The sequence below is a fragment of the Vombatus ursinus genome, unplaced genomic scaffold, assembly GCF_900497805.2.
Source record: "Vombatus ursinus unplaced genomic scaffold, bare-nosed wombat genome assembly UNPS02009975.1, whole genome shotgun sequence".
In the NCBI taxonomy this organism is placed as follows: domain Eukaryota; kingdom Metazoa; phylum Chordata; class Mammalia; order Diprotodontia; family Vombatidae; genus Vombatus; species Vombatus ursinus.
The window spans coordinates 1,878,118-1,894,252 of NW_020949753.1; the positions used below are offsets into that span (position 1 = coordinate 1,878,118).

The 16,135-nt window shown below is 36.8% G+C and overlaps 1 protein-coding gene across 1 annotated transcript in view; it reads right to left on the reverse strand.

Annotated features, from left to right (window-relative positions):
• PPP3CA (protein phosphatase 3 catalytic subunit alpha) overlaps positions 1 to 16,135 on the reverse strand; it is a 381,077-nt gene that overhangs the window by 34,830 nt on the left and 330,112 nt on the right. The window contains exon 9 of the mRNA XM_027853359.1: positions 4,091 to 4,216. Within this exon, the coding sequence (XP_027709160.1) occupies positions 4,091 to 4,216 (126 nt within the window). The remainder of the gene's footprint in view (positions 1 to 4,090; positions 4,217 to 16,135) is intronic.

Consider the following 16,135-nt stretch of genomic DNA (forward strand, 5'->3'; position numbering starts at 1 on the left):
GAGGTACTAAAACCATATAAAATAAAATATGATGCTAACATTGAATAGCTATCAGTTGTGGAAATGCAAGATTCATAGACCCTCAGAGCTAGAAGTGACCATATAATCAAACCCTTACCCTACTAAGAATATCCTCTAAAACATTACTGATAAAGGATCATCCTTCTCTCCTTGAAAATGTGCACTGAGAGGGAGTCTGGTACCTTGCAAGGTCTACTTTTAGATAACTCAAACTATTGCAAATTTTTTCTTAAGTCAAATAAAAACTTGCCCACAAGTTCTACCTGTTGCTCCTAGTTTTGCCCCCAAGGGCCAGGAAAAACTTAATTTCTCTTTTCCACAGCAATCCCCCAAGTCCTCTTGTTTCTAGGCTAACCATTCCTATTTCTTTCCCTAACTTCTCATGGTGTGATGATATTATCATCTTGGTCACCATCTTCTGATGACATTTTTAAAATGTCATATTTGAAGGTATGGGATTTCCCCTGATTGGATGTTTTTAAACAGAGGCTGAATGACAAAGTGTGAATAGTGTCATTGAGGGAATTCTTGACAAAATAAGGGTTGGGATACATGCTATGATTCTCAAACCTCTGTATTATTTATTATTAATAACTGTATATATTAACAAATATCTATTTTTTCTCTTCCTCCCAATTCCTCCACCTCACTAAATAAAACAAAAGAGAAAACAAAATTGTTGTAACAAATATACAGTCCAGAAAAAAATCCCTGAAATAATTTTTTATCATTTCTTGTGATGAAATTATAGTCCATTAGCATAATTTCCTCTGGCATTCTCTCAGTGATAGGTTCCCTCACTAGGTTTGAATTGTTTGCCACTAAAAAAAAATGTTATAAATACTTTTGTACATGTAGTTCCTTTTCCTCTTTCTTTGATCACTGTAAGATATAGGCCTAGTAGTGGTATACTTGGGTCAAAGAGTAATGAATTTGGAGTCATAGTTCTCAATTGTTTTCCAGAATTGCTAGACCAGACCAATTCATAATTCCACAGTGCATTAAAGTGTCCCTTTTCCCACAGCTAAAATTTGTGATTTTCTTTTTCCATCATCTTTGCAAATCTGATGGGTATAAGGTGGAACATTCAAGGTTTTTTAATTTGCATTTATCTAGTTATTAGGGATTTGGAGCATTTTCTCATAGGACTGTAGATTCCTTGACTTTCTTCCTTTGAAAAGTAAAGCTAGCTGGTCAATCTTATTATCACTTTACAGCATATGATTTTACTGCATATGATTTTATGACCTATCTAATAATATAATTAACACAATACATGTGTATATGATATAATAGATGCACACATATGAAATTTACATATGTAATATTTAAAAAACATAAATGGTTTTTAAAGATATAAAAATTGTCCTATAAAATGTACCATTGTCTTTTATGTTATTTCCCAACCATTTTAACTTTCTGATTACCATGTATTAATACAATATTGCAATACCTGGAATAACTACACTGTAAAATCCTGTAAAATAGAGATCAAACCTCATACTTCATTCATATCCTCTATTCATTTAATAGAGTGTTGGACATACTGTAAATGATCAGTAAGCTGACTGACTTAAAGGAAATAATTTTAGAGAACCTTATTTTTTTTAAAGCAAATGAAGATGGTGAATGAAAATCACATTTGATTAAAAGATCAGATCTAAATCCGAGAACCTGACTTGAAAAATAATTTTTAACAGCAAGACTTTTGCCATTACTATAGAATACTCTTATGCAATAAAAAATGTAGTTTATTTATTTAAATTTCTAATATTTAAACTCTGGACACCCAAAACTATTTCAAGTCCTCTGACAAGGAGTCAATAGTTTCAGAGAAAACTTACTAATATGTCCTGCTGTGAGTAGCAGAAGTCCAAGGGTAAACTGTAAGATCACTATTATGTATTAAAAGTGAAAGTTCTTTACTTTTTGTCTGGGGAGTCAACATCATAAACCTTGCTTGTGAACATGAGGTTGACTATTGGCTATTGAATACTAATATTGGTAGTGGTCAAACCTTTTTTTTTTTTGCTAGGCAATGGGCTTAAGTGACTTGTCAGGGTCACACAGCTAGTAAGTGTTATGTGTCTGAGGCCAGATTTGAACTCAGGTCCTCCTGACTCCAGGGCTGGTGCTCTATCCACTGCACCACCTAGCTGCCCCAACTTTTTTTTTTTTAATGATAAGTAGCAATTAGGTCAGAAGGATTTATGCATTTAGTTCAACTATGTCATATCTTTTTTTCCCTATTAAACATATTTTCACATTAGTGATGTTGTAGGTAAGAATTAGAACCAATAGGAGGAACCACCAGAAAGAGGAAACAAAACACAACAGAAGAAAAAAAATAGCAATTAGTATGCTTCGATCTGCATTCAAACTCCATAGTTCTTTCTTTGGATGTGGATAGCATTTTCCGACATGAGGCTTTTGGAGATGTCTTAGATCCTAGTATTGCTGGGAAGGGTTAAGTCTATCAATATCAGTCATTGCACAACATGGTTTTACTGTGTACAACAGTGTCCTGGTTCTGCTCATTTCACTTGGCATCAGACCATACAAGTCTTTCCAGGTTTTTCTGAAGTCTGCCTGTTAATCATTTCTTACAGCACAATAGTATTCCATTACATTCATATAACACAACTTGTTCAGACATTCCCCAATTGATGGACATCCCCTCAATTTCCAATTATTTGCCACCACAGAAAGAACTGCTATAAATATTTTTGTACGTGTGGGTCCTTTTCCCATCTGTGTGATCTCTTTGGGATAGAGCCCTAGAAGTGCTATTGCTGGGTCAAAGGGTATACACATTTCTATAGCCCTTTGGTATGCCATATCTTTTACAACTGCTTATGATGCATTACCATCCAGTCTCAGTAGAGAGATGAAATCAAGTTTCCCATTGTGCTGAAAATATGTGTTATACATAACTAAGATGTGTATTCATTTAATTTTGATAACCTAAGTATTGGTCTTGGAGAAAGATTTAAAACTAGAATAGAAAGGCTACTGGGACAAACTGCTAACAGCATGATTTGAATTTTCATTGAGGGAGTTTAAGGCTGGGATGAGGAGGGGCCCACAAAATGAATATGGTCTGCAAGAAGGATTTTCTAAGTCCTTTTCAAAACCCATTTTTATGGATTTAACTATGCTATTGGAAGAAGCCCCTTACATAAATCATGTCGTGTCACTTACATAGGTGTCCCAAGAGTCTTAGTGCAGTTTTAAGCCTAAGGTTTTGGGGACATACTGTATTTGTGCTCTCATTTAGGAAGGGAGTAGGAGTAAGGATAGATTTACGGTGAGCACAAAATTATGGCCCTTCTTCTCTTTAGATCATTGACTATGTGTCCTACCAACCTCAGGTCTCTCTGAGCTTGCGTAGATTTCTCACATATGCTATGGGGCAGTTGGAATGGAGATCATTAGTGACAGTAAAGGCAGATTGTGGCCTAAAATATTGTCTTTTTTAAAAAAAAAGGTTGGTGTCTTGACATCAACATTACAATATTCTTCCTAGATGGAAGCAATCAGGAACAGATCTCTGTTTTCTAGGGTTTTGAGATGCATTAATGCTCATTGTAATTCTAATGGAAATGTCTGTGTCTTAAATCTCTACTACCTGAATGCTAACATGAAGACTGTTATTATTGTTATTAAAAACAAAACCAATTAAACAATGAGGGCTCTTAGTTTCCTTTTTCTATTTGAACTTTCCTGAAATGATTGCACAAAAGAACACTGAAAAAAGATGTTCACCATGGACTTTGGAAAAAATAAAAAATAAAAGCTAGCTGTATTTCTGTTACTTTATTTCAAGTTGATCTTAGTGATTCTTGAAATTTCCTGCTTTCTTTTTAGTTTTCTGTCCCTACCCTTCTCTCTAACTCAATGATTGCATCATGCTACAGGTAGCTCAACGCTTTTTTCTTTGTCCGTTTAATGCCCAGGTAAAATGCCGCTATGAGCACTTGTGTCCATCTTATGTGCTTGGCAGTGAGATATGATGATTTTCCATTGCGGTCCTTTTTACCACTTTACTGTGATTTCTTACTTAACCTACCTTTTTCTCCAACAAATGGCAAGGACCAGGTAAAGACATCCATGAAGTTTGGAAGCCAATAAGGATGAGGAGAGCAATTGAATTGTCTGATGTTCATAACATTGTTCTCATACTTCAATACTGCAGCTGAAAGATAATTAAGAAAAGGAAAACTATTCATAACAGAATTTTTCTCTCAGTGGTTTCAGAAAATGCAACTGCTATGTCCAAATTCCACATGAAGGCAAATATTTTAATAAGCAGTGGATGTTTACGTTAATTATGGGCATACTCCAGGCACTGTGATACATGATACACACTTTGCAGCCTGAATGAACGTGAACTACAAGGAAGAAAACTCTGAAACCTATTTATGTACGTAAGTCATCAAATACGTCAAAAGTTGAATAAAATTCTTCAGTCCATGAATATTAGCTTGTATACAATATCGAGAAAAAAATTCCTAGATAAACAATTTTGGTTGAAAAAGCTTAAAACCTCTCCAAGTATATAAATTAGCAATTTTACCTTTTTTCCCCAAAAGCTGTACCGTTCAATCAGAACACATACTGTCTACAGCAAAAGTTTTAAGATTGTTTCCTTGACTAATAATAAAAGGCATTGTGATTGGTTCCTATGGCATATATACGCTTACTAGAAAATGTTCCCACCTTCATATTCTGACATGACAGTAGCTATGTAGCTTGGCAGAGAAAAGAGCCAACCTCCCTGCCCTCCCACCAGCTCTGTTATATTTGGGCTTTTACAGTCAGCCTATGCCAACGCACAGGATCACAGAATATCAGAGTGGGTCAAATTTTTTTTTAACAAAATAATCTAACCTCCTACTCAGTATACAAATGTCTTTTATAACATTCTGTATGATCAATCACTTGACAACCAACAGGTAAATTTATAAAAGATATCTGCCATGTGCTAGGAATTGGTGACACAAATGTGAAGTTGAGGCTGGCTCTTAAGGACCTTCCGTTCTGTTAGGGCAGGGGTTCTTAATTTTTCTTGTGTCCTGGACTCCTTTGGCAATCTGGTGAATTTTAGCAACTCCATCTCAGAAAAATGATTTTAATTGTATAAAATAAAATATGTAGGATTATAAAGGAAATCAATTACATTGAAATAATTACCAAAATATTTTTTAAAAGGTTCAATTACCCTAGGTTAAGATCTCCTATATAAGGGAGATTCACTGTGTTCACATACAAGGCAATACAGGCTATTTACAAAATAGGCGAGTCACAGGGAGAACAACACTAACAAGTGGGAGCATTAGGCATCACTGTTTTAATACCCTAACTACCAGAGAACTCAATATCTAATGGCACAGATTCAATACTGTTGGACAAGTCTCACGATTGGAAATCTTTCGTGTTCTGAATATCTGCCTCCTTGCAACTTCTACTCACAGTTCTGTCTTCTGGAGAAATACTGAATGTCCACCTCTCATCATATCCTCAATGCCTATGTTAGCCCTCTAAATATTCCAAGTCAGCTATCATCTCCTTCCTTACTTTCTACTATAAAGGTCCCCAATTTCTTCAAGTGTTCCTTTTCTGATAAGGTTTTCTGATGACCCACCACAGTCATTTTCTAGCTCTGAATATTCTTTAGTTATCCATGTCCTTCTTAAAGTGAAACACCCAGAATTTAGTATAATAGTCTGATCATAGTCTGTAGGTTCCCTAGGAAAGTACTGTCCCATTTTTGACTTTGTATCCCCAGTCCCTACCTAGTACTTTGCCTTACACACAGTCGGTATTTGCTGAATTGAACCAAATTTAGTGCCATCAACTGTCCATGATGATCTGTTAATGTAGCTTGAGATAGTGTTGGCTTTTTAAAAGTCAGTTACATTATACAGCCATTATTAAGCTTGTGGTTAACTAACACTGTGCTGGAAAACAGAATGATCCCTGCCTATAGTCACATGTTATTTACTATAAAGTCAGAAGAGGAACAATGGAGCCAATGAGTATGCAGCTAGCATACCCCTGTGCAGCCACATACCCAAAGCTCCATGAGGGTGCTATAGCCACAGAGCTCCAAAAACCAGTCTTGGAGGAGAGCTTTCCTCTACCTACCATACCCATATACAACGGAATCCCAGAGAGGAATTACAGCTCATACCCTTGTCCACTACTCCATTTGGCCTAATGATATACTTATGTATTACAAAAACAAAACAAAACAAAACAAAACACCCTCCCCCCCACATAAACCAAAAACATCTTCTATCATTATGAGTATATTTTTACAGTTTGGGATGGAAAAAGGCAATGTAGCCCTTAGCTACCCTTAGTATCACACTAACATCTGTTCCACATAAAACTAATTCTATTTTTGAACACCATGTATTCACAACAGCAGCTTCACCTTTTATCTTTGGGAATATTTTTCATGCCTGTTAACTACTCTCTATGAAAAGTAATATCTCTTTCATGTCTCCTCTATGTTTTATTAGCTTGAGGTTGATAAAGAAAGAGGAGGAAAAATAGATGTGGTTTGGAGGGGAGGAGATTAGTGGTGTAATAAATGATATATTGGAAAGATAAGAAAAAAATCTTATGAATTCTTGTTTTCTTATATTGATTCATCATTTGAGCATTTAACATGACCAAAAGTAAGTGCTGGGAAATGTGGAAGTATGGAAAATTTTTAAATAAAATGGAAAAAGAAAACATACTTTCCTATGAAAGTATAAAAAGACATAATGGGTCAGTACAAAAGTGGTACTTTATAGTTTTTGAGTTGAAAACAAATTTTTAAATTGAAGAAAAGAGTAATAACACATATATTTATTTACTATTTAATCACATCACTTACATTATGAAATATACCATATTTGTGGGGATAGGGGGATGGCACCAAGGTGCATTGATTCATCTTCCTATTTATTATCCTACAACAAAGAACAACAGAATGAGAACCAGGTTCTGTGTTCTAATTCTGTTTTAACTCTGCCACTTACTAGTTGTGTGACTTTGACAAAGGGAAGCAGCCTCTCTTCGAGCCTCAGTTTTCAAATCCATAAAATGTGGGGAGTGAATTAGATGAAATCAAAGATTCTTTGTGACTTAGGTAATATTGTCAAAAGACAGTTAGGTCAAAGGATCCAGTAGTCATAGAAGAGAACATCATGAGAGAACATTGGAGTTTTCAATCTATACCTAAAATTTCCCCCATATTTTCAAAAAAATAACATTAATATGCAACTCTTTTTTCCACCTCCTTCCCCATGCCTCCAGAAACATTCTTTTTACATATGGCATAATGGAAAGAGCTCTTGATTTACAAAGTACTTGGGTTCAAATCTTGACCTTGCTGCTTAATGACCAGTGTGAATATGGGTAAGTTAAGGCCTCTTGGTCTTATTTTCCTTACCTAAAAGTGATGAACCTGGACTCAACTTCTAAGATTCCCTCTACCTTTAAATTTGTGACCTTATCATCTACAGTCACAAATTTGAAATGCCATCTCCTTGTAATATATAAGCTATTTAGATAAAACCAAATCAAACATCCCCAACCACCAAAAGTCACGAAATTCACAGTTCAACTTTATGCCTCACCTCCCACATCACCACCCATACCACCTGTCATTGACTGGCATTACCCAAATCAGTTATAGCTTTAACTGTACTATTATCTGAAATGCATGAAAAGCATTCATCCTTGGTGGGATGTAAGCATGACACACTCCGAGTTATCCAAGGCTACCTCCTCCGTGTACAGTTCTGAGAAAGAGAGGAAAAATCACCACTAAAAGACTTTATTCAGTTCCTTATATGGTCTGTAGACCCAAATCACCTTTTCAATGGTCAACCTTTTCAGAGTTCTGATAATAGATAGCACACGTGGTGTTACATTACTCTTTCACACAGAGAAGACAAAAGAACAAAAAGTCCATGCTATTTCAGCTCCACATATAGGTGTGAAAAAATATTGAAGGAAATTATGGTGTGGTCTAAAGAGTACTGGACTGGAAGGTATTTATCCCAGTTGAACCATGGTAGAACTTTGGAAATGTCTCTTAATTATTCTCAGCTTTATTTATATTTGAGGTCTCTTTCCCCCTGCCAAGTGAGCATATCTGCTGCTTAATGATCTTTTCATTTTAGTGGTCTACTCTCAATCTTCATCCTTCTTCACTTCTGCCACATTTGTCACTATTGACCACCATTTCCTCCTGGCTAATGTCTCCTCTTCGGATGGTTGTGACACATTCTTTTTTCTCCTTCTCCCTATTGATCTACATCTTCTCACTCTTCTTGGATGGAATATTGTCAATGTGATGCCTGGTGGCTGACCCAACGGTCTGCCCTGCGGCCTTTTCTCTAGTTCTTCTAAATTCTCTACCTTGGTGATCTCATTAGATTCCAAGGCTCCAATTATCATTTTTATGCAGATGATTCCCAAATCTATATATCCAATCTATGGTTCTTTTGGGTTCCCATCTCACACCAATTACTTATGGGTTATTTCAAACTGGATAACTTTGCATGCATATCAAGATCAACATGTCCAAAACAAAACTAACTCTCTTCCCTCCTTTGAACCTTCAGGTCATTCCACCTTCTAAACTTCCCTATTACTCTTAAGGCACCACCATCCTTTTGGTCACTCAAATTCAGAAACTTGCTGTCATTTTTAATCCTTGTTGTTAATCAAGCCGAATATCAAATAAGTTGCCAGATCTTGTCATTTATATCTCCATAACATCTCTTATATATTTCCCCCTCTTTTCATACAATCACCAGTCCAGTCCAGGTACTTATGAATTCTCACCTAGCTTCCTAATTGGTTTCCTGCCTCAAGCCCCTCCTAATTCATCCTCCACGCAACCACCAAAGTGATTTTCCTAAAGGCTGGATCTGACCATGTCATCTCCCTCATCAATAAAACCTAGGGCCTTCCTATTACCCCCGGGACGAATTATAAACTCTTTCACTTACTCCTCTTTATAGTTCTTCACAACCTGGTCCCTTCCTAGTTTTTCTGCCTACTTACTAACAGCTAGCATCTATATACCACTTTAGGATTTCCAAAGCTTTATGTAGGTTATCTCACTTGCTTTTCTTACAACGCAGTGCAGTAACTATTGTTATTAATCCTCATTTTTACAGATAAAGAAATAATCTGAAAAAGGCCAGGGTAAAATAGCTAATAAGTATCTGGGAAAGAATTTGAACTCAGGTCTTCTTGATTTTTAGTCCAACACTCTATCCATCTAGCTGCCTTGACTTACACATTACCTTCCTTTCTTCTATCTACAATCCAGTAATACTGAGTGAGGACTGTGTGAGGACTCTCCATTTTTCATCTCTGTTCTTTTGCATTGGCTGGCCACCATTCCTGGAATGTTCTTCCACAATATATATGGTTGTCCCCTGGAATTGCTAGTGTCCTCAAAGACTCTGGTCAATGCCATTTCCTTCATGAGATCTTTCCTTGTCCCACCCAGGCTGCTGGTTCCTTTCCCTCTAAAGTTATCCAATATATATTGCATATATAATCTATCTATCTATCTATCTATCTATCTTTCTATCTATCTTTCTATCTATCTATCTATCTATCTATCTATCTATCTATCTATCTATCTATCTATCTGCTGTGCCACCTAACTGCCTCTAACAGTTAGAGTTAGTTAACTCTATCACCCACACCTAAGAAGGTGAGCTCAGAATGTTAAAGGAGAACAATACTGAGAGAAAATTCCTGGTTATAAGAGTCTATCACATTTCCCGTATTGATTGCCTAATATCTCACTTAATAGTGTGCTCAATCCATTCTGAATGGGACATTCTTAGGCAAGAGGGCTATTCAGTGTACCCAGCACACCTTGGTGTTGGAAACTATGCAAAGCATTTTAAACATTTATGGTCAGGAGATCTTGTACCAAAGGTTTAATTCACGATTCAAATTTTCTTTCATAGTTGTATCCTACCAGACACAAAGAGAGTTGGGAGACTAAAAAGCTATAAATACTTATATAAATATGCCTTTTCCTCACACTTCCTCCAGGCTTCCTCAAAGTGGGAGCAAAAGAAAAATGGCGAGGCATCCCCAAATAGGGCAAGTGCTAAAATAGTCTTGATCCATTCAGATTTAGTGGAATGAAATTTTATTTCTTTGAAATAGGAATGAAATGCTGTTTCTTTCATACTTTGCCATTGGCTGATGCCCAAACAAAGATGCCAGGAGTAATATATTACTGTGACATGGGTAAGCTACCACGGAAGAGGATTTGAAGCTTTGGGGGGATAAAACAATGGGGATATTCATGTGGCTAAGACTTTCAGTCTAATGTGATGACTCATGATGTCCTTTGGCAGCTCTTTTAAATGATGGTTGCATCCTGTACATACGGGTTCTCTGTCTAGTATCTGGAAGAGTGTGAGTCTGCGTGTGTGTGTGTGTGTGTGTGTGTGTGTGTGTGTATTTAATTGGTAGTTTTCTAGAGTTTTTTTTTTTTAATTGCAAGAGGCATTCTGGAAAGCAAGCTATTAGAATTACTAAATATCTTTTCTGTAGGTAAGAATCATCTCATTTATTTTGTTATTTGTACAGCCTAGAACAGTGCTCAATAGATAGTAGATACTCAATGAATCTTGTAAATTGATAGTTACAGTCACATCTGAAGTTAACAAATAATAACAAAGTTAACAGATAATAAGTAACAAAGATATGGGTTGTCCTTTAGTCATTCAGTTGTGTTCGATTCTTTGTTATTCCATTTGGGATTTTCTTGACAAAGATACTAGAGTGTTTGCTATTTCCTTCTCCAGCTCATTTTACAGATGAGGAATCTGAGGTAAACAGGGTTAAGTGACTCACACAGGGTCACAGCTACCAAGTGTCTGAGGCCGAATTTGAACTCAGGTCCTCCTGACTCCAGGTCCAGCCTTCTATCCATTGTGCCACCTAGCTGCCCTAGAACTTCCTTGTGGAATCTTGCTTCAGGCACAATGGTGTGGTCCTTGACAAATCATTTAAGCTGTCAGCTTTAGTTTCCCCATTTATAAAATAGGAGTAACAATGGTACCTTCCTCATAGTAACCCCCCCTTTTTTAAAAATTTAGTATTTTATTTTTCCCCAATTATATGTAAAAATATTTTTTAGCATTCGTTTTTAAAGTTGAGTTCCAAATTCTCTCCCTCCCTCCCCATCCTATAGCAGCCCTTAAGGTGCTTTTTAAATGCTAACTCTTATTATCAGTGCTTACAGTATCTGGCATAATGTTAGGTGCTTAATAAATGCTTGTTGACTGAGCAAGTTTTATCTGATCTATAAGCTTTAATCAACATGAAACATTATATTATCTATAGATTCAGATTTAGGTACACTGAATTCTCTTGAGATCATCAGATCACAGCAGTGTATTTCTCAAACATATTGTATCATGATGGGTTCTTGGCAGGCTTTCCTGCCTCCAGTTCCTCCTTGCTCCAAATAATTGTTCACACCACTGCTAGACCATTCATTCTTATACAAAAAACCTGGTTATACCACTTTTTGGATCAAAACCCTATAATGGGTCTCCCCTGCCTAAAGATCACAGTTGAAAATATTTAGCCTGAAATTCAGGGTCTTCCATAATCTAATGCCACCTTACCTTTCCTGGTTTAACTCACATTGCTCTCAGGCATATACTCGAACTTCAGCCAAATTGTCTATCTTCCCTATATCTGCTGTGCTTTCATATCTCCTTGGCTTTATTCAATGTTCCTTATGCTCACAGAATGTTCTCTCTTCCCCTCTGCGTGGTGGACAGCTTCCCATTTTTTGAAGCCCAACTCAGATGTTAACCCTATAGTTGACAAAGACTCCCCTCCAACCCCCCCCTAGAATTCATGTGGCATTTTGTTTGTACCTACCATGAATTAATTTCTATTAATGTGTATGCCACCTATGTATTCTTCTACTAGATTATAAACAACATGAATTCAGGAATCATTTTTTATTTAAACCTTGCATTTCCTCATTCCCAGAACATACTACATGTGCTAATCACGTTGTTATATTTGAATCTTACTCCTACTCATTTGGGAATGGCTCTGCAGATGGTCAGAATTTTAGAATTATCATGTGAAGGTGATAGATGGAGATAAAGGAAATAGGAAACTTCCATGAGAACAAAACAGAAATCTACTACACCCATACAGTATTGAAAAGTCTAATAGTTTAAGAGTTGACTAGCACATGCAACAAACTACATTTTATGTCTCACCCTTCCAGCCATCCTCACCCATGTACTCTCTAGTCCAATTACACTTTTTTTTTAGACAGTAGGGGTGATAGGGTATCAAGGGTCTGTAGCAACAGAAGGCCACATAATTAGTACTGTATTAAATTCATTTCATGGACCAGCTACACATAAAAAATGGAAATATGGTGTCTGGTTAGATGAATGTTACAATCTGGTTATTCAGAAATTACTTGCCTAGAATTTAAGCTATCCCAGGATCAAAAATTCGGAAGAGACTTCAGGTATCAAGTCCAAATGGAACCTGTCCAAGAATCCTTTCTACAATACACTTGACCAGGAATCCTCTAGCCTTTGCATGACGACCTCCAATCAGAGGGATGCTACCTTCCAAGGAAGCTCATTCCACTTTTACTCAGGAGCTTTTCCTTAATTATTATGAAGTTTTCCTCTTATCTTTAAATTTCATTACCAACTTATACATGGCTTGTGGAAAGAGTCATGAAGTGACTACTATGATGCCACTAACCACCCTTCCTTGTCAATTTGTCTGGATGATCCACACCCCTGAGTATTTCCTACCAATTATACCACTAGCTATAACTAAACTGAGCAGAAACTCATAGGCAAATTGGCATTAAGTCATGAGATAACCATGAAACCTGGACATCCAAGTGATTTTTAGGTTGGTGGAGTATTTGAAGCACTGACTACTGAACTGCTGAACATATAAGAGATTCAGTGGGGCAGAGTACTTTAAATATATTTAAGTACCTAAAGCTATAGCTATTGGTTATATGGTATTATTTGAGACATCATTACAATACATAATATCATTTTGTAATAATGATGATGAAGATGATGATGATGATGATAATGATGATAACTAGTATTTATATAGTACTTTGAAGTTTGCAGAATATTTTACAAATAGTCTATCATTTCAACCCAGTTGAATTTTCCAGATGAGGAAACTGAGGCTGAGATAGGTTAAGTGATTTGCCCAGGGTCACATAGATAGTTAGTACCTGAGGGGGAGGGCTGAAAGGAAAAAGCATGTATACAGCACTTAATATGTACTAGGTACTACTTTGCTAAGTGTGTTAAAAAAAATATCTCATTTGATCCTCACAACAACCCTGAGAGGCAGGTGCTACTATAACCCTCTTTTTACAGTAGAGGAAAGTGAGGAAAGAAGCAGTTAAGTGACTTGCCCAGGGTCACACAGCTAGTAAGTGTCTGAGGGAGCATTTGATCTCAGATTCTCCCAACTCCAGCAATCCAGCACTCTTAACAGCTGTGCCAGCTGGTGTTCACATTATTTTTCCCTAAGCACCTACTTACTTACTCACTAAACCCCAGAATCTCTTCATTTCATCTACAATACAATGTATATGTCTGTTTGTCTTTTAAAGCTTGTCACAACCTGCTTACAATCAATCTTTTGAGCCTCATTATACATTATTTCCCTTTCTACATTCAATACTCTAGTCAAGCTGACCCTCTCCCTGTTCCTAACATACACTCTATCTCTCATGTCCATGGCTTTGCCCTTGTATTGGCAATCCTATATGTGTGCAATGCATTCCTGCCTCACATCTGCCTTATACTGTGCCTTCAAGGCATAATTTAAGAACTACCTTATGCACAAAAGCTTTCCTGATTTAGCCAACTGCTTCTGTTCTACTGGTAGTTAAAGCTACCTTGCTAAATTTTAACTACTTTATCATCATTTTCTATTTATTTTGTTTCTTTTTATTCTCTCTCCCTCTCCCTCTCTCTTTCTGTCTCCCCACCACTGGAATGTAAGATCCTAGAGAGTAAGAATTGTCTCATTCTTTATATTTGTAGGTCAAGTGCCTATAACAGTGCATGGCATAGAAGAGCTTAGTAAAAGATTGTTGAAGTGAATGGAATGGAATTGTAAATATGGGTAGGATTAGATACTAACTAAATTCCCATCCTGCTCTAAAGCCTATGATCCTTTGTACACATGCAAACAATATGCAGGTCACCTAGAACTGTGAACAATCTCATGAATGAAAGGGATAGAGAAAGCTCTCTGTGACCATCTTTAAGCTACTATCAAGTGAAAAAAAGGACATGGTAATCCTAGCTTTCCATTGATTAACTGTTGGTATAAGCAATCCAACCTTAGCCTCAAAAAACGTAACTGGAGCAATTGTATGTAGGCTTTGGGTACTTTTGAAAACATTGATATCATTTTGCAATGTCACAACATTTTTTTTTCACTTTGAAAATTATTTTTAAAACCAGTCCTAAGTTGTAACATGCACTGGTTCTTAAATGAGATCTCCAAGACAACTTTGGCACCGAGTTGACATTAACTCAATAAATATATTCAATGTGAAGATAATGTCATTACAACACACACACACACACACACACACACACACGCACACACGCACACACACACACACACACACACACACACACACATTTCCAGAGGAAAAACGAAAAGAAAGTGAACCTTATGGAGGTCTCTACTATTAAAACATTGAGTGTAGCAAATATCTCTTCACTGACTTACACTTTCTCTTCAATGCCTTTTGTAGTTTTACCAGTTTGTACATATTTAAGATAGTGCTGTTTTCAGGTATTGACTGTTTTGTCAATAGAAATGGGCAGAAATAAGGATAGTTGTTAAAGAAATGTTACTAAAGTAGCTGATAGAGAAAAGACCCTTATTCAGTGTAAAAATGAATAAAATGTCTTCTCACCCAGTATCTATTTTATATATGACTGATATGAGGACTTTAAGTTTGAAAGCTGGAAAATATTGACATCTAGAAGAGTTTAGGGACTATGGAACAAATGTATATTGTCAAATTCTGTCTTGGATGGGAGAAGTGTGGATTTTGGCTTTTTATCATGAGATAAGAGATAAATCACAAAAGAGATCACTTCACAAAAGAGAACCTGCTTTGGAGCAAAAGTTTGGTTAAGACCAGGTCTTCAAGGGTCAAGCCCAAACCTCCAAGTAGGTCTGAAAAAAAGTCTTCAGAGCTGGTTCACAGGAAGATAGCAGACTGCACTTTCACCTGCTGTTTGAAAGAGGTGATTGGAGGAAAAGCTTTGATGTTTGGAAAAGCCAATTAGAGGTAAGATAGCTCCACCTTTCACTTTCTCTGAACTGTCATCCACCATCTAAGTGGGGGAAACCCATAAAATTCCAGCCCAAGCGAGTCCACCTGGAAAAACTCTACAGTTCCCAAGCTTAGGGTTTTGTTTTGAATAATGGAACTTAATACTTGTTTGCCAGCTCGGAACAGGAGTTACATGGGCACAATAGGCAATAGAGTAGAAGCTTCACCCATCAGTGATTTTGGGGGCAGAATGTACCTGCTGGGACAAACAATATCATGGGCCAGATCTGTGGGTTGCCCCAGGAACATGTGTCTCCTACTCATGTACCTCTATACTGTAGTTTTATAAGTCTTTGTCTACTTTCCTCTTCAAACACTGTGTGCATTGATGGGGAATTATATTCCTGGTTTGGGGTACAGTATTATACTTGAATTATTTTTGCTTTGATTCTATTTAGTAAATACTTCTGAGTTAGAGTTATTGATGTAAACCTGGTAGATTTTTAAATGGGGAAAATACCACTGGGGATAAGAACTACAACTGTGAATAATAAGAGAATATTAGCTTATTGGGGTTGTGCCTAGAACATTGAGAGTGAGATCTAGCAAGGTGTCAACCCCTTCTGAGAACCCTCAACCTGCCAAGGCGAAGTGTAAGTGGGGTGAGAGACCTAATTCTAAGCCAGAGGAAAGATAATCAGGGACTTGGGTGCTATTTCCACACCCGTACTATAGATT